Here is a 24,001-nt window from a genome sequence, read left to right on the forward strand (position 1 = left end):
GTATCAGAAGGGAAAGTAACCCCATATCCCTCGAGTGGGGCAAGCAAGCCCACAGTGATTCTAAGGGACACAGAGGCCACCAGATCCTTTTTACTGGGAAAAGATCTGAACTTTCCCCCAGAGACTGCAGTGAACACCAAAATGGTGGTGAATGGTATTGGAGGGCAGCGTATGTCGGGTGCACCTGGTGTGCGACCTAGTTTTGGGACCAATGACTGTAGAATTTTTCCCAAGTTTGCCTGTGGACCGGGATGACCTGCTCCTAGGTAATGATCTGGCAGGGGTGAAGGTGGTAGCCCCCCACCCCCCAGTAGTGAAAGAAAGACTGCAGGAGGTCAGAGAGACAGGGTGGTGGCAGGAAACTGTCTCCTGCTCATCTCTCAAGGAACTGAAACCATTGAAGACACGTAAACTCAGAGAGAGAAAAGGCTTCCTACGTGAACAAAGTTTAACTCTAACACTGGGCCCCAACAAAACGCAAGACCACATCTTCAATCAAGGACTACAGCAAGCACGAGAAACAGTAGCAAGATATTGCTTCAAACTGTTCTACTTATCTTTTCTTCTGCTCTTTTCTGTCCCTATTTTTGCATGTTTATATCGCGTTTGCATGCTAAATATCAGTATATCTGTAGGCATGAACCATATTAGAGTTTAAGTTTCATCTTTCTGCATTAAACCAAAGAAAGCCTGTTTGTGCTCATTTCTTTGTCTTATAATTGAAAACTGAACAAGGATTCACAAAAAGGGAAGCTCAAAACACAGTGTTTAAAATTAAACCCTGTTACTATAAGACCAGGTGAAGACCCCTACACACCTTTCTCACCTGGTCGTAACAGTATAAATCATTGGTTAGGCCACAACTTGAGTGCTGTGTGAAGTTCTGATCACCTCATTACAGAACGAATGTAATTGCAACTAGAGAAGGTACAGAGGAGATTTACGAGGATGTTGCCAGGACTGGAAAAACGCAGCTATGAGGAAAGATTGGATAGGCTGGGGTTGCTCTCCTTGGAACAGAGAAGGCTGAGGGGAGATTTGATTGAGATGTACAAATTGTGAGGGGCCTAGGTAGAGTTGATGTGAAAGGCCTATTTACCTTAGCAGAGAAGTCAGTGACTAGAGGGCATAGATTTAAAGTGATTTGTAGGAGGATTAGAGTGGAGATGAGAAAAAAATTTTTTACCTAGAGGAAGGTGGGGATCTGGAACTCACTGCCTGAAAGGGTAGTTGAGGCAGAAACCCTCAGCTCATTCAAAAGAAGTCGGGATATGCACCTCAAGTGCCATAATCTGCAGGGCTAAGGACCAAATGCTGGAAGGTGGGATTAGAACGAGAGGAACATTTTTTGGCTGGCACAGACACAATGGGCCAAGTGGCCACTTTCTGTGCCGTAAACTGTCTATGATTCTATTTAGTTTATTATATTTCTCTTAATTTTCAGATTAAAAAATTTCCTTTACATTAACAAATTGCAACAGGGACTGGGACAAGAGAATTAAATTCCTTGTTGTAAATTGTATTAATGCATCATTCACAAATCCATTGTGGATCCTATAAATGGTTTTTGGGGGCAGGTGGGGGGGGAGGGGGGGTGGGGGGGAGAAGCATAACAGAAGTCATATAAATCCTTTAAAACACTTCTGTATTCAGAATTTCTGTTTCTATTTAAAAATATCAAAAAATTATTTGAAGTAGTCATTATTAGAGTTTGCTGTTGAAGTTTACCTGAATGGGTACATTAACAATATACAAAACTCAGAGCCACAGCCACAAACTGCAGAACATGTAGGAAATGCAGTTACTCCCTGATTAGTATTCTATTTACATAGTACATAATTAATACTTTCTAAACGTAATTACTTTCAGATCCCATTAACGCTGGAATTTGGAGGGTGAAGCTACATTGTAAAGTGTGATGTGGAGAATGTTTGGATTTGACCAGTGTAGGATCCCACGGTTAATCCCCGTTTTGGACTAATTAGCTAATTTTAGCCAAACGCTCTCTAAATGACCTCTCCTGCTAAGGAGCAGCAAAGAAAACTCTTGGTTCCTCATTTTCATCAAGTGACTGTTGCTGAAAAGCATGTGTGGGGTGAACAGGGTTGAGATTAACCATAACATACACCCCAATGCCATGCAAGAATACCTTGCTGACACTATCTGGAGTCACAGATAAAGAATGGCCAACAGACTGCCATACCAATGACTGTGGAATTGTATGACAGCTCAAATTTATATCTTCAAGAGAAGCAGGAATAAAATTGTGGATATGGCGAGAAGACAAGAAACATACCTAAAATGCTACCTATGAAGATATAAACGGCAGTAGCCCATTTAGCCTCAAGCCTCTTCCACCATCTAAAGGGATCATAGCTGATCTGCCATCTAGCTCTTATCTGCCTTTGCCCCATATCCCTTAATACCCTTGGATAACAAAAATCTACCAATCTCTGATTTAAAATTTACATTTGATCTAGCAACAATTGCCATTTGCGAAGAGTTCCAAACTTCTTCCACCCTTTGCATGTAGAAGGGTTTCCTAATTTCACTCCCCTCATTTTTAGACTATGCCCCTTAGTTCCAGACTCTCCAAACCAATGGAAATAGCTTTGTCTATCCTATCTGTTCTCCTTAATATCTTGAAATTTTGATCAAATCACCTCAATCTTCTCAATTCCAGGGAATACAACTCAAGTTGGTGTTATCTCTCCTTGTAGTTTAACCCTTAGAGTCCAGATATCATTCTGGTAAACCTTCAATGCCAATATATCCTTCCTAAGGTGTGGTGCCCAGAACTGCTCACAGTATTCCAGGTGTGGTCTAACCAGGGCCTTGTACAGCTGAAGCACAAAGTTTTACCCCCTTGTATTCTAGTCCTCTAGGTATAAAAGGCCAACATTCCACTGGCCTTTTTTCACTTAATCTATTAACATCTCTTTGCAATTTTGCGCTTCGGTCTACACTGCTGACAATGCCACCTAACTTTGTGTCATCAGCAAATTTGGATATGTGGCTTTCTATCGCATCATCTAAGTCATTAATAAATACTGTGAATAGTTGAGACCCCAACATATATCCTTGTGGGACACCACTAGTTATCACCTAACTGAATAGGCTGTAACAAAAATTGTTGCTACAGTTGGAATGGGCCAGTACATTGGAAGTTCTAATCAGCTGCAGTTGTGACTGACAGAATTTCACAAGGTTTCTGCTACCAGCTCCAGAGTCATGCTGGTGGAAAGAGAAACAGGCAGTCCCCCACTACTCATGAACACTGCAAGCCATGCAGAACAGGCCATCTACCTGGCCCACAAACAATTGAAGGTGCATGGCTCAGTAATAATTTGTGGGTAAGGTCAAAGAGAAGAAAATCCCTCATCATTAAATAAAATTAATACTGCAGTCAAAATAATAAATATGTAACTATGTTAAGAAACTTATTTGGCCATTTCATCTGCTGCTTATACAAACAAAATCCTGACAATTTCCACATTTGTATCACAATTATTTAATTGCTTATTCCAAGAACAGTTCAGCTATGAAAATAAAATGTAAAAAGGTTCTGATAAAGATTGTGAAGAGAAATGTACTGTGGTTCCATATATTCCATTGTTGTACTACACATTGTTCAGCACTCAAACTCTACAGGTGAATTTAGTCTACTCAACATATATTGAAAGTTACCATGGAAACTGAGGATTCAACAAATTATTTCAACACTTGAACATAGCTGAAACAGCTGCTATATGAATTACAGTCTACTCCTGACCATGCAAAATCATTTTGTTCTCAAACGGATCAAAAATTCAAATTAAACATTTTAAATTCAGCAAATTGTGAATTTAGTGCTACATTTCTAAATCTGTTAAAAATCTGTAGTACATTCAGTTTTCACAAATCTTCTCATCTCAGCAAAAAGCTTATTTTCAGTTCACAAAAAAAAGCTGGTTTTCATTTTACATACCGTAATACTTTTCTCCGGATAATGGGTTTTCTGGTGCTTTCAGACGATGTTTCAGGGCTGCCTGTGCTGCTATTCTCAGACTGCACTTGACTGCGATTACTCTCCTGATCTGGGGTGTTCTGAAGAATTAGCCTAGTTGGTGCTGATGTACATCTAAATGAATTTGGGGCTACTGAGTATCTGCTATATGCATCACACTGATGAAATTCTGTAGGATGACTATAAAAAGTCTCAATCGGCCTCCTATATGAAGGCTATAAGTGGGAGAGAAGAATGCACCGATTAGAAGTAGTTAGGGTCATTTTTACACAACAATTCTATTAGCAAGTTACTGAACTCTCATTCTCTGAATTATTAGTCCAGGCCTCAGGAGATAACTTCAACAAGCTAATTCAGATATACAGTTTATGTTGCCAGGTTCATACCTATGCTTTGAATATCTAACTTTTCCCATATATCTATAATAGCTGAGGAAAAAAAAAAGTTGAAGATTTGTTACTTTTCTTTAGGGTCAGTTACTTGCTGTCTTAAATCATTAGGTACTCCAAAGCTAAGAACAGAAGTCAGAGATAACAGACTATTGTGTTCATTCAAGTTCCGAGTTCCAGACCCTAAATTTCCCATTGCCCCAATGTTCTTGCCTGTCCTACTCTGCCTGGCAGATTATTCCAAACATTTATCAATCTTTGAATAGATAAGTACTTCCTGAGCAAACTACTGTGGATGCTGGAAATCCGAAATAAAGACAGAAAATGCTGGAAATACTCAGCAGGTCCAGCAGCATCTATGGAGAGGGAAACAGGATTAACATCTCAGGTTGATGACCTTTCATCAGAACTGGGAAAAGGTGAGAAAAGTAATAGGTTTTAAGCAGGTGAAGTGGGGGAAGGGCGGGAAAAAGAGGGAAGGGTAGGTCTGTGATAGGGTGGAAGGCAGGAGAGATTAAATGACAGAAGAGTTAGTCGTGCAGGGCCAAAGGGAGTGGTGATGGGACAAGAAAACAAAAAGGAACAAAAGAAGATGTGCCGAGAGCAGGTGTGAATAATGAACAGCTGCAAAAACAAGAAAAAAAACAAGGGTAAGACTGAAACATGCAAAGAAAAAGGAAACAAAATTGGGCAGAGATTACGGTCTGAAATTCTTAAAATGCAATGTTGAGTGCAGAAGGCTGTCAAGTGCCTAATGGAAAGATGAGGTGCTGTTCCTCAAGCTTGCATTGAGCTTCACTGAAACAGTGCAGTAGGCCGAGGACAGAGAATGTGAGAATTAAAATGACAGGCGACAGATCGCTCGGGGTCATCCTTGCGGTCTGAATGGAGGTGTTTCACAATGTGGTCACCCAATCTGTGTTTGGTCTCCCAATGTACAGTCGACCACATTGCAAGCAGTGAATACAGTACACTAAATTAAAAGTACACGCAAATCACTGTTTAACTTGGAAGTGTGAGAGGCCTTGGACGTAAAGCCTGGCTACCCAGCGCGTACCCAACCAAACCCAAATGCGTGTCGGGTTCTGGTTGGGTCGGGTCTGTACTCTGCGCCCGGCATTCGGGGTCGGGTTGGGCTGGACTGTACTGTTTTAAAAGAACAAAGAACAAAGAAAATTACAGCACAGGAACAGGCCCTTCGGCCCTCCAAGCCTACGCCGATCCAAATCCTCTATCTAAACCTGTCGCCTATTTTCTAAGGGTTTGTATCTCTTTACTTCCTGCCCATTCATGTATCTGTCTAGATACATCTTAAAAGACGCTATCGTGCCCGCGTCTACCACCTCCGCTGGCAAAGCGTTCCATGCACCCACCACCCTCTGCGTAAAGAAATTTCCACGCATATCCCCCCTAAACTTTTCCCCTTTCTCTTTGAACTCGTGTCCCCTTGTAATTGAATCCCCCACTCTGGGAAAAAGCTTCTTGCTATCCACCCTATACCTCTCATGATTTTGTACACCTCAATCAGGTCCCCCCTCAACCTCCGTCTTTCTAATGAAAATAATCCTAATCTACTCAACCTCTCTTCATAGCTAGCGCCCTCCATACCAGGCAACATCCTGGTGAACCTCCTCTGCACCCTCTCCAAAGCATCCACATCCTTTTGGTAATGTGGCGACCAGAACTGCACGCAGTATTCCAAATGTGGCCGAACCAAAGTCCTATACAACTGTAACATGACCTGCCAACTCTTGTACTCAATACCCCGTCCGATGAAGGAAAGCATGCCGTATGCCTTCTTGACCACTCTATTGACCTGCGTTGCCACCTTCAGGGAACAATGGACCTGAACACCCAAATCTCTCTGTACATCAATTTTCCCCAGGACTTTTCCATTTACTGTATAGTTCACTCTTGAATTGGATCTTCCAAAATGCATCACCTCGCATTTGCCCTGATTGAACTCCATCTGCCATTTCACTGCCCAACTCTCCAATCTATTTATATTCTGCTGTATTCTCTGACAGTCCCCTTCACTATCTGCTACTCCACCAATCTTAGTGTTGTCTGCAAACTTGCTAATCAGACCACCTATACTTTCCTCCAAATCATTTATGTATATCACAAAGAACAGTGGTCCCAGCACGGATCCCTGTGGAACACCACTGGTCACACGTCTCCATTTTGAGAAACTCCCTTCCACTGCTACTCTCTGTCTCCTGTTGTCCAGCCAGTTCTTTATCCATCTAGCTAGTACACCTTGGACCCCATGCGCCTTCACTTTCTCCATCAGCCTACCATGGGGAACCTTATCAAACGCCTTACTGAAGTCCATGTATATGACATCTACAGCCCTTCCCTCATCAATCAACTTTGTCACTTCCACAAAGAATTCTATTAAGTTGGTAAGACATGACCTTCCCTGCACAAAACCATGTTGCCTATCACTGATAAGCCCATTTTCTTCCAGATGGGAATAGATCCTATCCCTCAGTATCTTCTCCAGCAGCTTCCCTACCACTGACGTCAGGCTCACCGGTCTATAATTACCTGGATTATCCCTGCTACCCTTCTTAAACAAGGGGACAACATTAGCAATTCTCCAGTCCTCCGGGACCTCACCCGTGTTTAAGGATGCTGCAAAGATATCTGTTAAGGCCCCAACTATTTCCTCCCTCGCTTCCCACAGTAACCTGGGATAGATTCCATCCGGACCTGGGGACTTGTCCACCTTAATGCCTTTTAGAATACCCAACACTTTCTCCCTCCTTATGCCGACTTGACCTAGAGTAATCAAACATCTGTCCCTAACCTCAACATCCGTCATGTCCCTCTCCTCGGTGAATACCGATGCAAAGTACTCGTTTAGAATCTCACCCATTTTCTCTGACTCCACGTATAACTTTCCTCCTTTGTCCTCGAGTGGGCCAATCCTTTCTCTAGTTACTCTCTTGCTCCTTATATATGAATAAAAGGCTTTGGGATTTTCCTTAACCCTGTTTGCTAAAGATATTTCATGACCCCTTTTAGCCCTCTTAATTCCTCGTTTCAGATTGTGCCTACAATCCCGATATTCTTTCAAAGCTTCGTCTTTCTGCAGCCGCCTAGACCTTATGTATACTTCCTTTTTCCTCTTAGCTAGTCTCACAATTTCACCTGTCATCCATGGTTCCCTAATCTTGCCATTTCGACCCCTCATTTTCACAGGAACATGTTTCTCCTGCACGCTAATCAACCTCTCTTTAAAAGCCTCCCACATATCAAATGTGGATTTACCTTCAAACAGCTGCTCCCAATCTACATTCCCCAGCTCCTGCCGAATTTTGGTATAGTTGGCCTTCCCCCAATTTAGCACTCTTCCTTTAGGACCACTCTCGTCTTTGTCCATGAGTATTCTAAAACTTACGGAATTGTGATTACTGTTCCCAAAGTAGTCCCCTACTGAAACGTCAACCACCTGGCCCGGCTCATTTCCCAACACCAGGTCCAGTATGGCCCCTTCCAGAGTTGGACTATTTACATACTGCTCTAGAAAACCCTCCTGGATGCTCCTTACAAATTCTGCTCCATCTGGACCTCTAACACTAAGTGAATCCCAGTCAATGTTGGGAAAATTAAAATCTCCTATCACCACCACCCTGTTGCTCCCACAGCTTTCCATAATCTGTTTACATATTTGTACCTCTATCTCACGCTCGCTGTTTTGTTTCATACTGTTTTCCTTTTAATCTACAATTTTTATCTGTTTCAATAATATTTTTGGTATTTTCGGGTCGGGTCGGGCATTTAAAAAAATTAAAAGGACTCGGGCCCAGGTCGGCTGCTGTTGGGTCAGGCCCGGGTCGGGTTTTAATTTTATACCCGAGCCTGGCTTTACTTGGATGGTGTGGAGAGAGGAGGTAAAAGGGACAGGTGTTGCATGTATCTACTGCGCCTGCTTTGAAAGATGCCACGGGAAAGGGTAAGTCAGAGAGGGAACGGTCCCTCTGGAATGCTGAAAGGGGCGGGGAGAGGAAGATGTGTTTGGTGGTGGCAGAAATGGCAGAGCATGGCTGGTGGGTTGGAAGGGAACATGGTCCTGAGAGGGAGAGGAAGCGGTGAGAGCAGAAGTGCGGGAAATGGAATGGATACAATCAAGGGATCTATCAACCATAGTGGGGGGGATCCTTAGTTGAGGAAAAAGGAAAACATATTAGAAGCGTTGATATAAAAGTTGCATTAGACAGTTGCAACGGAGAATCTAGGGGAATGGAATGATGTCCCTACAGGAAGCAGGGTGTGAGGAAGTGCAGTTGAGGTAGCTGTGGGAGTCAGTGAATATTTGTTGATTGTCTCCATTTCTGAGGATGGGCTGAGAAGTCAAGGAAGGGAAGGGAAGAGTCGGAGCTGGACCATGTAAAGGTGAGAGAAGGGTGGAAACTGGAAGCAAAGTTGATTAAACTGTCCAGTTCAGAATGAGAGCAGGAAGCGGTACCGATACAGTCATCAATGTACCTGAAAAGGAGATGAGGGAGGGGCCCCCGAGCAGGACTGGAACAAGAAATAATCCACATATCCTACAAAAAGGCAGACATAGCTAGAAACCCGTCCGAGTTTGCAACACCTTGTATTTGGAGGAAGTGAGTTGAGTTAAAGGAGAAGTTGTTCAATCTTGTTGCAAACCTTTTGCTGCATCCTGTTCGGTAGAGAGTTTTATCTGTTTTTATTTTTTTTTTAAATAAAACCACCTACTTTGTATTTTGTATTGTGTTACTAGCAAACAAAATTCAACTAACCTGATTCTCTTTTCCCGAGTTGAACTCACGTTGAGTTGTAGTTTGTGTTGCTGCAAGGGGCTGATATATGGACCTATTTTTCACCTGTGAAACTTAATAGGAAACAAGGATCTAAAAAAAAATCTTTTAAAAATAGTATCCTGCTCTCTACAAATCTTTACTATTTATCGCATTTAAATAGAATAAATTCCTATACAATCTAATCTATCGAAAGCATTGCAAATGAATTCAATCAGAAGTAGTAAAATTTTCACAGAGGGATAGAAACAGAATTTTGCATTGTTTGTAGAATACAAAAATAATTCTGCAAGTGACCAGCCATTTAATACATGAGCAAAATCCAGGAAGAAACATCAAGTTTTTCATGTAAACAATTTAGATAATTAGCTGAGTCTGCCTTCCACTTTGCTTCAAGGTTACTTCAAGAACCTTTATCCTTATATCTTAGCATGGCTTCTGTACTGATTTGACAATATCATCTGTAGGTGCCAATCAAGCAATAATTCCATAGATATTGTTATAAATATATATTACTATTCTATTGGTTAATTTAAACTAGTATTCACGCATATATGATGCAGAATTGGTTAAGAGGCATAAAGCAAAGCGTAATGATGAATGTGTTTCAGACTGGAGGGAAGGATACAGAAGAGTCACCAGAGTCCTGGGACCACTGCTCTTTGATGGACTTGGGTATAAAGGGCATAACATCACAGTTCACAGATGGCACGAAACTCGAATGTAAATAGTGAGGAGAATAGTAACAGATTTCAAGAACACAGACTGGTGAAATGGGTAGACACAGGGCAGATAAAATTTAATGCGGAGAAGTGTGAAGTGATGCATTTTGGAAGAAAGAATGTGAAAAGGCAATATAAAGTAAATTATACAATTTTAAAGCAGGTACAGGGACAGAGAGACATGCATGAGTACACAGGTAAGTCTCTGAAGGTGGCAGAACAAATTAAGAAGGCTATTAACAAAGCTAAAATTAATCCTCATAGTTGTGATCACCCTAGGTCTGATTAAATAAAATGGTGGCTGCTCCAAATAGCTGGAATGTGCATCTACATTGTGCAGAAAGTGCACACATGACATGAGAAATCATTCTGTTAGTCATCTTTGTCCCATTCTGCAAATGACTGGATTCATGTTGTCGTGCTGTAGTTCCAAGTGCTATGCCCTTCAAAAATATAAACAATTGCTTTCAAAATTTCCAAAATTAATGTTTGTAATAATCTTCCCATAAAATCTATGCATTTCTACAGCCAGCAATTCTGGTAACACAAAGAAGTCTTCCCAACTTTTGACGGGCCCACTCAAACTTTCAATTCAGGTTTAATAAACCAACACTAAGGGACAAAATTTTTCTCAATCTTATCCTCATTGATTATATCTCACTCACCCATAAACAAGACACGCTGCTTTTCACAAATACCCACAAAGTATAACCCGCCATACCATAGTTTGGTGACGTTATACTGCTGTGTGACTCCACACTATCACTGGCTTTACTGGAACTTTGACTCTTCGAACGCTCATGCCTGATCAGCTCCTCCAAATCTGAAAAAACAGGACGTTTCACTGCATTTAGTGCTAACACAGAACTTGTTTGGAGAGTTACAGCAATGCAAATCAGACTGCACCACATAGTGTTTGCTATTACAGCCCTGATTTTCTAGCCATATGATGCAGGCTTCAGTTCAGAGTAAAGCAGGCCACTAAAGGTATGTCTCAGCATCAGATGTTGTTGTTCCTGGGTTTGGGGTGGGGGAGGAAACAATCAATCATTGTTTGTGCTTCAACTCATGCAGCTTTTCATTAAATCAGAGTTTGTGATAACTTCATAAATCCACTCAAGGTCCAGAGCATGGTGCTTGATCTTAGGATCGGGCAGTGAGACAAATATCTTCTTCCTTTCCTCCACCTGTCCCACCTTCTTCACCCTGGTTTGAGCAGGATTAGCCACAATTCAAAACAGTCCATCTACACTTGGGAGTGCCCACTTGATTAAGGCACCACGACTAATGGCCTGCTACCCGACCCGACGTGTCGGGTTCGGGTTGGGTCACTCCTCCAGGTCCGGTTTTCGGGGTCAGGTCAGGTCAGGTCAGGCCAGGCCCGGGTCAGACACACACAGTAGTCCACAGACTCTGAGTATGTGCAGTGAGCGTCTCTATGACGTCATCGCGCTCATGCTGCAGGAGTAGTGCAGCTTCCTTCCATTCCATCCATCCAAAAGTAAAGTGAATGCACGCGTTGGGCTCGGGTCAGGCGTGGGGAAAAAAATGGAAGGACTCAGGCCGGGGAGGGCTTGGATCCGATGTGGTTCTGTCGGGTTCAGGTCGGGTTTTTTTTTTCCAGACCCCAGCAGGCCTTTAACAACGACTGTAAGATTTACTATATACCATCATGTATCTCCATCTTCAGGAAAGGGATAAAATTAAAATCCCATCTACCACTTAATTTCTAAGTAGGGTATATATAGAGCCCTCATGGGAAAACATAGCCATTTCCTACAACTACTGCTGGGTGTGGTGCAGCGTCTTACCTTTTCTGAATTCTCGAAGTTGATGTTGTGGGACATTGTGGTAGCCCAACAAATCCAATTGCTCTCTAACATCTTGGTCTGTAAAGTCCAGTCCTGCCATTGCTAAAGACAAAAACATCGGTTTCCTTTATAGCGTTGCACCATTGTTGTGGGGTTCTTTCGAAATAATGGTACCATGCTCAAAAATATGCTAATAAAGTAACATTATAATTTGAATTCGTGTTCTCGGTTGCAAAGACCTTTCCAGGAGCCAGTCCTCCACAAGGTGGGTGCATCAGGTTCCACCCAACTTTTAAATAATTAAACCCCCGTTTAAATGCCTTGACTGATGCACAGACCCTCCCCCACCCTACACAAACCAAGAGATCGCACAGGACACGTTCAGAGTCACTGACCGTGCGGTGTTGCCTCTCTTCCCTTGTTCCCCTGTGTGTCCCTGTCCCTCCCTCCCGGGTTCTTTAACGGTTTTATCGCGCGGACCAACTCGCGGGAACATTCAGAACGTTTAAACAGCGACCGTTAAAAAAAAAAGCCAACAGACGCACCAACTTGGCAGCACAGCAAGAGACGGCCTCCACCGACAGCGCCATCTCCGGGTAGTGTTATCTGTCATTGTCCAACATGTACAATTTATCCCCCGCTCCTGTAATTTTGTTTTCATATACTAAGGTTGGGAAGAGATGATATACTGATTAGATGACGCCAAAAATTATTTATGAAGTGTTGTGTAGCCAAACACTGGCAGCTAACTTAAATTCAGCAATGCCCTAACTCCCCTGCTCTTCAAATAGTTTTACACAAACTTTTATTTCCATTTTATCAATTAGGTGAGGGCCTAAGTTTAAACATCTCATTCATAAGACGGCATTTTCAACATGCAGCACTCCTTTACTTGTAGAAGTTTAAATGTTGCTTAAACATAGAATAGAGAGTGCATAAACAGGCCATTCAGCCCAAATAGTCTGTGCTGGTGTTTATGCTCCACTCGAGTCTCCTCCTATTCCCTCTATCTTATCTCTGTCTTTTAGCATATCTTTCTATTCCCTTTTTTCTCATGAACAGGCTAGGTTTCTTTTCTCTTGAAAAAAAGGCTGAGAGGTGACCAAATAGAGGTCTATAAAATTATGAAAGGTTTTGATAGAGTAGAAACTGAGGGTGGAATTTTATGCTCTCCCCTGCGGTGGGTTGGGTGGGGTCCCTCAGAGACATGGCATTGGGAAATGTGGGCGGGGGGGGCCTGCTGAGTGCCACCTCGCTGCCGATCCCCTCCCCCGCAACCCCACCCCACGAGCCCCTTCCACCCTGACCTACCTTAAGTCTGGTTCCAGCGCTGCAGCTACAGCAGCAGCTACCGCCTTTGCAATGGTGCTGCAGCTGCTGGCCTCTGATTGGCTGGCAGCACTGCAAGGCTGGGACTTCCAGCGATGGGGTTCCAAATCTTATAGGAGGCCCGCCACTGTCAAGTTAAGTGCTTGGATTGGCACTAAATTCGGCAGACCTTCCGTTCAAGAGGCGATGCGGGGATCTCGGCATCGGTTTCCTGCAACATCAAGGTTTTCCTTTTTTAATCTCTGTTGTCAATTTAGTGCAGAGGGGATGGAAGCTAGGGCAGTCCTCTTGCAGGATGTGGGAGGTGAGGGTCACCACTGGTATCCCTGCTGACTTCACCTGTGAGAAGTGCACCCAACTCCAGCTCCTCGCAGACTGCGTTAGGGAGCTGGAGCTGGATGAACTTCGGATCATTCAGGATGCTGAGGGGGTGATAGTGAGCAGTTATAGGGAAGTAGTGACACCCAAGTTACAGGATAAAGGTAGCTGGGTGACCGTCAGGGGAGGGAAAGGGAATAGGCGCACAGTGCAGGGATCCCCTGTGACCGTTCCCCTCAATAATACGTATACCATTTTGGATATGGTTGGGGGGGGTGGACCTACCAGAGGAGAGCCACAGTGGCCAGGTCTCTGGCACTGAGCCTGGCTCAGTGGCTCAGAAGGGAAGGGGGGAGAATAGGAGAGCGATAGTGATAGGAGATTCAATGGTTAGAGGAACAGACAGGAGATTCTGTGGTCGCGAACGAGACTCCCGGATGGTATGTTGCCTCCTGGGTGCCAGGGTCAGGGATGTCTTGGATCGAGTCCACAGGATTCTTAAGGGGGTGGGGGAGCAGCCAGAGGTCGTGGTACATATCGGTACCAATGACATAGCTAGGAAAAGGGATGAGGACCTGAAAAGCGAATATAGGGAGTTAGGTTGGAAGCTGAAAGGCAGGACAAGCAGAGTAGTAATCTCAAGATTGTTACCGGTGCCACGTGCTAGTAAGGCTAGAAACAGGGAGCGAGTGCAGCTGAACACGTGGCTACAGAACTGGTGTAGGAGGGAGGGATTCAGATATGTGGATCATTGGGATACCTTCTGGGGAAGGTGGGACCTGTACAAGAAGGACGGGTTGCATCTGAACTGGAGGGGCACCAATATCCTGGGCGGGAGGTTTGCTAGAGCTCTTCGGGAGGGTTTAAACTAGTTTGGCAGGGGGATGGGAACCGGAGCCATGGATCAGTGGATGGGGTAGCTGTTGAACAGGCAGATACCGAGTGCAGAGAGTCTGTGAGGAAGGTTAGACAGTTGACAGGGCAAAGTTGCAGCCAGTATGATGGGTTGAAGTGTGTCTATTTTAACGCAAGAAGTGTCAGGAATAAGGGTGATGAACTTAGAGCATGGATCAGTACTTGGAGCTACGATGTTGTGGCCATTACGGAGACGTGGATATCACAGGGGCAGGAATGGATGTTGGATGTTCCGGGGTTTAGATGTTTCAAAAGGAATAGGGAGGGAGGTAAAAGAGGTGGGGGAGTGGCATTGTTAATAAGGGATAGTATCACAGCTGCAGAAAGGGAGGTCATCGAGGAGGGTTTGTCTACTGAGTCATTATGGGTGGAAGTCAGAAACAGGAAAGGAGCAGTCACTTTGTTGGGAGTTTTCTATAGACCCCCCAATAGCAACAGAGACATGGAGGAACAGATTGGGAGGCAGATTTTGGAAAGGTGCAGAAGTAACAGGGTTGTTGTCATGGGTGACTTCAACTTCCCTAATATTGATTGGAACCTCCTTAGTGCAAATAGTTTGGATGGAGCAGTTTTTGTCAGGTGTGTCCAGAAAGGTTTCCTGACTCAAATGTAGATAGGCCGACTAGAGGGAAGGCCATGTTGGACTTGGTGCTTGGCAACGAACCAGGCCAGGTGGCAGATCTCTCGGTGGGAGAGCATTTCGGTGATAGTGATCACAACTCCCTGACCTTTACTATAGTCATGGAGAGGGACAGGAGCAGATGGGATGGGAAAATATTTAATTTGGGGAGGGGGAATTACAATGCTATTAGGCAGGAACTGGGGAGCATAAATTGGGAACAGATGTTCTCAGGGAAATGCACGACAGAAATGTGGAGGTTGTTTAGGGAGCACTTGCTGCGACTGCTGGATAGGTTTGTCCCGATGAGGCAGGGAAGGGATGGTAGGGTGAAGGAACCTTGGATGACAAGAGATGTGGAACAGCTAGTCAAAAGGAAGGAAGCTTACTTAAGGTTGAGGAAGCAAGGATCAGACAGGGCTCGAGAGGGTTACAAGGTAGCCAGGAAGGAACTGAAGAATGGACTTAGGAGAGCTAGAAGGGGACATGAAAAAGTCTTGGCGGGTAGGATTAAGGAAAATCCCAAGGCGTTCTACACTTATGTGAGGAACAAGAGGATGGCCAGAGTGAGGGTAGGGCCGATCAGGGATAGTGGAGGGAACTTGTGCCTGGAGTCGGAGGAGGTAGGGGAGGTCCTAAATGAATACTTTGCTTCAGTATTCACTAGTGAGAGGGACCTGGTTGTTTGTGAGGACAGCGTGGAACAGGCTGATATGCTCGAACAGGTTGAGGTTAAGCGGGAGGATGTGCTGGAAATTTTGAATGATATGATGACAGATAAGTCCCCGGGGCCAGACGGGATATATCCAAGGATATTACGGGAAGCGAGGGAAGAGATTGCTGTGCCTTTGGCGATGATCTTTGCGTCTTCACTGTCCACTGGAGTAGTACCGGATGATAGGAGGGTGGCAAATGTTGTTCCCTTGTTCAAGAAAGGGAATAGGGATAACCCTGGGAATTATAGACCAGTCAGTCTTACGTCGGTAGTGGGCAAATTATTGGAGAGGATTCTGAGAGACAGGATTTATGATTATTTGGAAAAGCATGGTTTGATTAGAGACAGTCAGCATAGCTTTGTGAGGGGCAAGTCATGCCTCACAAGCCTTATTGAATTCTTTGAAGATGTGACAACGCACATTGATGAAGGAAGAGCAGTCCATGTGGTGTATATGGATTTTAGCAAGGCGTTTGATAAGGTTCCCCATGGTAGGCTCATTCAGAAAGTAAGGAGGCATGGGATTCAGGGAAAGCTGGCTGTCTGGATACAGAATTGGCTGGCCCATAGAAGTCAGAGGGTGGTAGTAGATGGAAAGTATCAGCATGGAGCTCGGTGACCAGTGGTGTTCCACAAGGATCTGTTCTGGGACCTCTGCTCTTTGTGATTTTTATAAATGACTTGGATGAGGAAGTGGAAGGCTGGGTTAGCAAGTTTGCCGATGACACGAAGGTTGCTGGAGTTGTGGATAGTGTGGAAGGCTGTTGTAGGTTGCAGCGGGACATTGACAGGATGCAGAGCTGGGCTGAGAAGTGGCAGATGGAGTTCAACCTGGAAAAGTGTGAAGTGATTCATTTTGGAAGGTCGAATTTGAATGCGGAATACAGGCTTAAAGACAGGATTCTTGGTAGTGTGGAGGAACAGAGGGATCTTGGGGTCCATGTCCATAGATCGCTCAAAGTTGCCACCCAAGTTGATAGGGTTGTTAAGAAGGTGTATGGTGTGTTGGCTTTCATTAACAGGGGGATTGAGTTTAAGAGCCACGAGGTTATGCTGCAGCTCTATAAGGCCCTGGTTCGACCACACTTGGAATATTGTGTTCAGTTCTGGTCGCCTCATTATAGGAAGGATGTGGAAGCTTTAGAGAAGGTGCAGAGGAGATTTACCAGGATGCTGCCTGGACTGGAGGGCATGTCTTACGAAGAAAGATTGAGGGAACTAGGGCTTTTCTCATTGGAGCGAAGAAGGATGAGAGGTGACTTGATAGAGGGGTACAAGATGATGAGAGGCATAGATAGAGTGGATAGTCAGACTTTTTCCCAGGGTGGAAAGGGCTATCACCAGGGGGCATAATTTTAAGGTGATTGGAGGAAGGTTTCGGGGAGATGTCAGAGGTAGGTTCTTTACACAGAGAGTGGTGGGTGCGTGGAATGCGCTGCCAGCGGTGGTAATAGAAGCAGATACATTAGGGGCATTTAAGCGACTCTTGGATAGGTACATGGATGATAGTAGAATGAAGGGTAGGTAGTTAGTTTGATCTTAGAATAGGTTAAAGGTTCGGCACAACATCATGGGCTGAAGGGCCTGTACTGTGCTGTACTGTTCTATGTTCTATGTTCTAACCCCGCTGCCAGCATAAAATTCCACCCAGAGTGTGTTTCAACTTCTGGGGAAGAGCAAAACCAGAGGGATCAATATGATAGTCACCAAGAAATCAAATAGGGAATTAAGAAGAAAATACCCACAGAATGGTGAAAATATGGAACTTACTACCACAAGGAGTAGTTGAGGCAAATAGTATTGATGCATTTAAGGGGAAGCTAGATAAGCATATGAGGGAGAAGGGAATAGAGGGTTGCTAGATGAGGAAAGAAGAGAGGAAGCTCAAATGGAGTATAAATGCCAGCATGAACTGGTTGGGCTGAATGGCCTGTTTCTAGGCTGTATAGTCTATGTAACTTACTTTGAAAGCATCTAAGCTATTTCCCTCAACCACTTACTGTGGAGCAAGTTCCACATTCCAACCACTTTCCAAGATGATGAGATGGATGTTAGTAGAATGAAGATAAAGAAATTTTTCTTCATTTCCCTATTGGATTTATTAGTAACTATCTTGTATTGATAGCCCCTAGTTTTGGATTCTCCTATAAGGAGAATCATGGAATGCTTACAGCATAGAAGGAGGCCTTGTGACTCCATCATGTCTGTACTGGTTCTCTAAGAGCTACTCAGCTAATCCCACGCCCCTACCTTTTCCTCATAGCCCTGCAAATGTTTTTCTCTTCAGATAATTATCCAATTCCCTTTTGAAAGCTATGATTTAATCTGCCTCCACCAAACTCTCAGGCAGTGCATTCTAGATCCTAACCACTCACTGCACAGAAAAGCTTTTCCTCATGTCACCATTGCTTCTTTCACTAATCACCTTAAATCAGTGTCAAGTTCTCGACCCTTCTGCCAATGGGAACAGTTTCTCCCAATCAACACTGTCCAGACCCCATAATCATATCTCAATTTTCTCTTCTCTAAAGGGAATAGCCACAGCTTCGTCAATCTATCCCTGTAACTGAAGTCTCTCATCCCCAGAACAATTCTCAATTTTTTCTGCACTCTCTCTAATGCCTTCGTATTCTTCCTAGAAAGTGTCGTGTCATGAAATGGACACAAACTCCACTTGAGGGTGAAGCAGTGTTTTATAGAGGGTCATCATAACTTCCTTGCTTCTATTTATAAAGCCTGGGATCCCACACGCCTTATTAATTGCTTTCTCAACCTGCCCTGCCACTTTCAACGATTTGTGCACATATACTCCTAGATCCCTCTCCACCCACACCAGTTTTAGAATTGCATCCTTTATTTTATATTGCCTTTTCTCATTCTTCATACCGAAATGTATCACTTCACACTTCTCTGCATTAAATGTCATCCGCCATGTGTCTGCTCATTTCACCAGCCTGTCCTGTGTCCTCTTGAAGTCTATCTCTATCCTCCTCACAGTTAACAATATTTCCAAGATTTGTGTCATCTGCAAATTTTGGAAGTGTGCCCTGCACACCCAAGTCTCGTTAGATCAAGAAAAGCAGTGGTCCTAATACTGACCCCTGGGGAACCCCACTATATCCAGTCCAAAAAACAAAGGTTCACCACTACTTTCCGTTTCCGGTCACTCAGCGAACTTTCCATCCATGTACTGTCCTATTCAGTTTCTTACTTTTAACTTCTATACCCTTGGAAATAAATCCCAGTGCTTTCTTAGAATTATTAATTGCTTTACTTACCTGTGATGCTGCTTTAAATAATTTAAATGCATCCCTGGATCCCTTTTCATTTCTACCTCAGTTTCTTACTTTCTAAGATATAGGTGACGTAATATGGCATGAAAAATAGAAACATCGCCTCCTTGTTATGTATGCTAATATTCATTTGCCACTTAACTACCCAGTCTGCAAGTTTTCTGAAGTCTTCTTGTATTATGTTTCATTCTTCCTCACTGTTAGCTACACCACCAGTTTTGTGTTAGTTGCAAATATATTTCGATTTTCCTTAAAAAAAGAATGATTACGCTATAAAATTAGGAAATTATCACCTCATCCTTATTGCCTGAGATATTAGCCAATTGTAATTAGCAACATGAACTACAGATGATCAAGTGAGTCTTGTAAAGATAGTGGCATTTTTAACAAAATAATGCACCCATTTCATAATGACATGGGCTTTTCATAAGTTAAGCATTGGTATGCCCAAGGTTCCATCTCTTTTATTGTGGAAAGTGGGCACAAAAATTGTGGGAAGTGTCCCTAGCTTCTTGGAGATTTTTTAAATTCATTCATGGAATGTGGGCGACGCTGGCCAAGCCAGCATTTATTGCCCATTCCTAATTGCACTTGAGAAGGTGGTGGTGAGCTGCCTTCTCGAACCACTGCAGTCCATTTGGGGTAGGTATACCCACAGTGCTGTTAGGAAGGGAGTTCCAGGATTTTGACCCAGCGACAGTGAAGGAACGGCGATATGGTTCCAAGTCAGGATGGTGTGTGACTTGGAGGGAAACTTGCAGGTGGTGATGTTCCCATGTATTTGCTGCCCTTGTCCTTCTAGTTGGTAGAGGTCGCAGGTTTGGAAGGTGCTGTCTAAGGAGCCTTGGTGCATTGCTGCAGTGCATCTTGTAGATGGTACACACTGCTGCCACTGTGCGTCGGTGGTGGAGGGAGTGAATGTTTGTAGATGGGGTGCCAATCAAGCGGGCTGCTTTGTCCTGGATGGTGTCGAGCTTCTTGAGTGTTGTTGGAGCTGCACCCATCCAGGCAAGTGGACAGTATTCCATCATACTCCTGACTTGTTCCTTGTAGATGATGGACAGGCTTTGGGGAGTCAGGAGGTGAGTTACTCACCTCACAATTCCTAGCCTCTAACCTGCTCTTGTAGCCACGGTATTTATATGGCTACTCCAGTTCAGTTTCTGATCAATGGTAGCCCCTAGGATGTTGATAGTGGGGGAATTCAGTGATGGTAATGCTGTTGAATGTCATGGGAGATGGTTAGATTCTCTCTTGTTGGAGATGGTCATTGCCTGGCACTTGTGTGGCGCGAATGTTATTTGCCACTTATCAGCCCAAGCCTGGATGTTGTCCAGGTCTTGCTGCATTTCTACACAGACTGCTTCAGTATCTGAGGAGTCACAAATGGTGCTGAACCTTGTGCAATCATCAGCGAACATCCCCACTTCTGACCTTATGATTGAAGGAAGGTCATTGATGAAGCCGCTGAAGACGGTTGGGCCCAAGACACTACCCTGAGGAACTCCTGCAATGATGTCCTGGAGCTCAGATGATTGACCTCCAACAACCACAACCATCTTCCTTTGCACAAGGTATGACTCCAGCCAGCGGAGGGTTTTCCCCCTTATTCCCATTGACCTCAGTTTTGCTAGGGCTCCTTGATGCCATACTCGGTCAAATGGTGCCTTGATGTCAAGGGCAGTTACTCTCACCTCACCCCTGGAGTTCAGCTCTTTTGTCCATGTTTGAACCAAGGCTGTAATGAGGTCAGGAGCTGAGTGGCCCTGGCAGAACCCAAACTGAGTGTCACTGAGCACGTTATTGCTAAGCAAGTGCCGCTTGATGGCACTGTTGATGACACCTTCCATCACTTTACTGATGATTGAAAGTAGGCTGATGGGGGCGGTAATTGGCCGGGTTGGACTTGTCCTGCTTTTTGTGTACAGGACATACCTGGGCAATTTTCCACATTGCAGGGTAGATGCCAGTGTTGTAGCTGTACTGGAACAGCTTGGCTAGGGGCGCGGCAAGTTCTGGAGCACAGGTCTTCAGTACTATTGCCGGAATATTGTCAGGGCCCATAGCTTTTGCAGTATCCAGTGCCTTCAGTCGTTTCTTGATATCACGCGGAGTGAATCGAATTGGCTGAAGTCTGGCATCTGTGATGCTGGGGACTTCAGGAGGAGGCCGATTTGGATCATCAACTCGGCACTTCTGGCTGAAGATTGTTGCAAATGCTTCAGCCTTATCTTTCGCACTGATGTGCTGGGCTCCCCCATCATTGTGGATGGGGATATTTGTGGAGCCACCTCCTCCAGTTAGTTGTTTAATTGTCCACCACCATTCACGGCTGGATGTGGCAGGACTGCAGAGCTTAGATCTGATCCGTTGGTTATGGGATCGCTTAGCTCTGTCTATCGCATGCTGCTTACGCAGTTTGGCACGCAGATAGTCCTGTGTTGTAGCTTCACCAGGTTGACACCTCATTTTGAGGTATGCCTGGTGATGCTCCTGGCATGCTCTCCTGCACTCTTCATTGAACCAGGGTTGGTCTCCTGGCTTGATGGTAATGGTAGAGTGGGGGATATGCCGGGCCATGAGGTTACATATTGTGGTTGAGTACAATTCTGCTGCAGCTGATGGCCCACAGTGCCTCATGGATGCCCATTATTGCATTGCTAGATCTGTTCGAAATCTATCCCATTTAGCACGGTGATAGTGCCACACAACACGACGGACAGTATCCTCAATGTGAAGGCGGGACTTTGTCTCCACAAGGACTGTGCGGTGGTCACTCCTACCAATACAGTCATGGACAGAAGCATCTGCAGCAGGCAGATTGGTGAGGACAAGGTCAAGTATGTTTTTTCCTCGTGTTTGTTCCCCGACCACCTGCCGCAGACCCAGTCTAGCAGCTATGACCTTTAGGACTCGGCCAGCTCGGTCAGTAGTGGTGCTACCGAGCCACTCTTGGTGATGGACATTGAAGACCCCCACCCAGAGTACATTTTGTGCCCTTGCCACCCTCAGTGCTTCCTCCAAGTGCTGTTCAACCTGGTGGAGTACTGAGTCATCAGCTGAAGGAGGGCGGTAGGTGGTAATCAGTAGGAGGTTACCTTGCCCATGTTTGACCTGATGCCATGAGACTTCATGGGGTCCAGAGTCGATGTTGAGGACTCCCAGGGCAACTCCCTCCCTACTGTATACCACTGTCCCGCCACCTCTGGTGGGTCTGTCCTGCCGGTGGGACAGGACATACACGGGGATGGTGATGGTAGTGTCTGGGACATTGTCTGTAACGTATGATTCCGTGAGTATGACTATGTCAGGCTGTTGCTTGACGAGTCTGTGGGACAGCTCTCCCAACTTTGACACAAGCCCCCAGATAAGGAGGACTTTGCAGGGTTGACAGGGCTGGGTTTGCTGTTGTCGTTTCCAGTGCCTAGGTCGATGCCGGGTGGTCCGTCCGGTTTCATTCCTTTTTATTGGCTTCGTAGCGGTTAGGTACAACTGAGTGGCTTGCTAGGCCATTTCAGAGGACATGTAAGAGGTAACCACATTGCTGTGGGTCTGGAGTCACATGTAGGCCAGACCAGGTAAGGACAGCAGATTTCCTTCCCTAAAGGACATTAGTGAACCAGATGGGTTTTTTACAACAATTGACAATGGTTTCATAATCATCATTAGACTAGCTTTTAATTCCAGATTTATTAATTAAATTCAAATTCCACCTTCTGCTGTGGTGGGATTCGAAACCATGTCCCCAGAGAAATACCCTGGTTCTTTTTGCAGCAGCGACAGGGAGAGCGAGGTGGCAGCTGGGTAAGTGAGTTTACAACTTATATAAACTTACCTTTTTGTTTTGGCAGTTTCTTTTTGCAGCGGCGACAGGAAGAGCGAGGTGGCAGCTGGGTAAGTAAGTCCTATATAATTGGGCAGCGGTTGAACCCGAGACACGACACCTGTAGTGTCTCCCACCCGCCCTCCTCCTCTAACCAAAAAAAAAGGACTCAGTGGTGTGCAGATAAGGTAAGGCTTTTTCTATTTATTTATTTTTTTCGTGTGATTGGTAAAAACTTTTCGTTCCTTTTTCATTTATCTAAGTTAAGACGAAGTTAAGCTTAAGATTAAAAATGGCAGGAGATCTCAGACCCATGTTATGCTCCTCTTGCTCAATGTGGGAGCTCAGGGACATGGCTGATGTCCCTGACTCCTTCACGTGCAGGAAGTGTGTCCAGCTGCAGCTCTTGTTAGACCGCATGACGGCTCTGGAGCTGCGGATGGACTCACTTTGGAGCATCCGCGATGCTGAGGAGGTCGTGGATAGCACGTTTAGCGAATTGGTCACACCACAGATTAGGATTGCTGAGGGAGAAAGGGAATGGGTGACCAAAAGGCAGAGAAAGAGCAGGAAGGCAGTGCAGGTGTCCCCTGCGGTCATCTCCCTCCAAAACAGGTATACCGTTTTGGATACCGTTGAGGGAGATGGCTCACCAGGGGAAGGCAGCAGTAGCCAGGTTCATGGCACCGTGGCTGGCTCTGCTGTTCGGAAGGGCGGGAAAAAGAGTGGAAGGGCTATAGTCATAGGGGATTCGATTGTAAGGGGAGTAGATAGGCGGTTCTGTGGTCGAAAACGAGACTCCCAAATGGTATGTTGCCTCCCAGGTGCACGGGTCAGGGATGTCTCAGATCGGCTGCAGAACATTCTGAAGGGGGAGGGTGAACAGCCAGTGCACATAGGCACCGATGATATAGGTAAAAAACGGGATGAGGTCCTACAAGCAGAATTTAGGGAGTTAGGAGCCAAGTTAAAAAGTAGGACCTCAGAGGTAGTAATCTCAGGATTGCTACCAGTGCCACGTGATAGTCAGAGTAGAAATGAAAGAATAGTCAGGATGAATGCGTGGCTTGAGAGATGGTGCAGGAGGGAGGGGTTCAGATTTTTGGGACATTGGGACCGGTTCTGGGGGAGGTGGGACTATTACAAATTTGACGGTCTACACCTGGGCCGGACTGGAACCAATGTCCTTGGGGGTGCTTTTGCTAACGCTGTTGGGGAGGGTTTAAACTAATGTGGCAGGGGGATGGGAACCAAATGAGGAGGTCAGT

The 24,001-nt window shown here is 44.9% G+C and overlaps 1 protein-coding gene across 3 annotated transcripts in view; it reads right to left on the reverse strand.

The window, feature by feature from the left end:
* The window catches only part of hyls1 (HYLS1 centriolar and ciliogenesis associated), a 25,134-nt gene extending 12,838 nt beyond the window's left edge, over positions 1-12,296 (reverse strand). For 2 of the 3 annotated variants that reach the window (XM_068045326.1, XM_068045323.1), the window contains exons 1-5: positions 12,117-12,246; positions 11,722-11,823; positions 10,632-10,733; positions 9,171-9,262; positions 3,968-4,221 (exon numbers count right to left, since the gene is read on the reverse strand). In XM_068045326.1, the coding sequence (XP_067901427.1) occupies positions 3,968-4,221; positions 9,171-9,262; positions 10,632-10,733; positions 11,722-11,821 (548 nt within the window). In that variant the 5' untranslated portion in view covers positions 11,822-11,823; positions 12,117-12,246. Of the gene's footprint in view, positions 1-3,967; positions 4,222-9,170; positions 9,263-10,631; positions 10,734-11,721; positions 11,824-12,116; positions 12,247-12,266 lie in introns of those variants that run through there. The other variant, XM_068045325.1, reaches the window with a different exon arrangement.
* Positions 12,297-24,001: the final 11,705 nt, after the last annotated feature.

The sequence above is a fragment of the Heterodontus francisci genome, chromosome 13 (assembly GCF_036365525.1).
Source record: "Heterodontus francisci isolate sHetFra1 chromosome 13, sHetFra1.hap1, whole genome shotgun sequence".
Lineage (NCBI taxonomy): Eukaryota > Metazoa > Chordata > Chondrichthyes > Heterodontiformes > Heterodontidae > Heterodontus > Heterodontus francisci.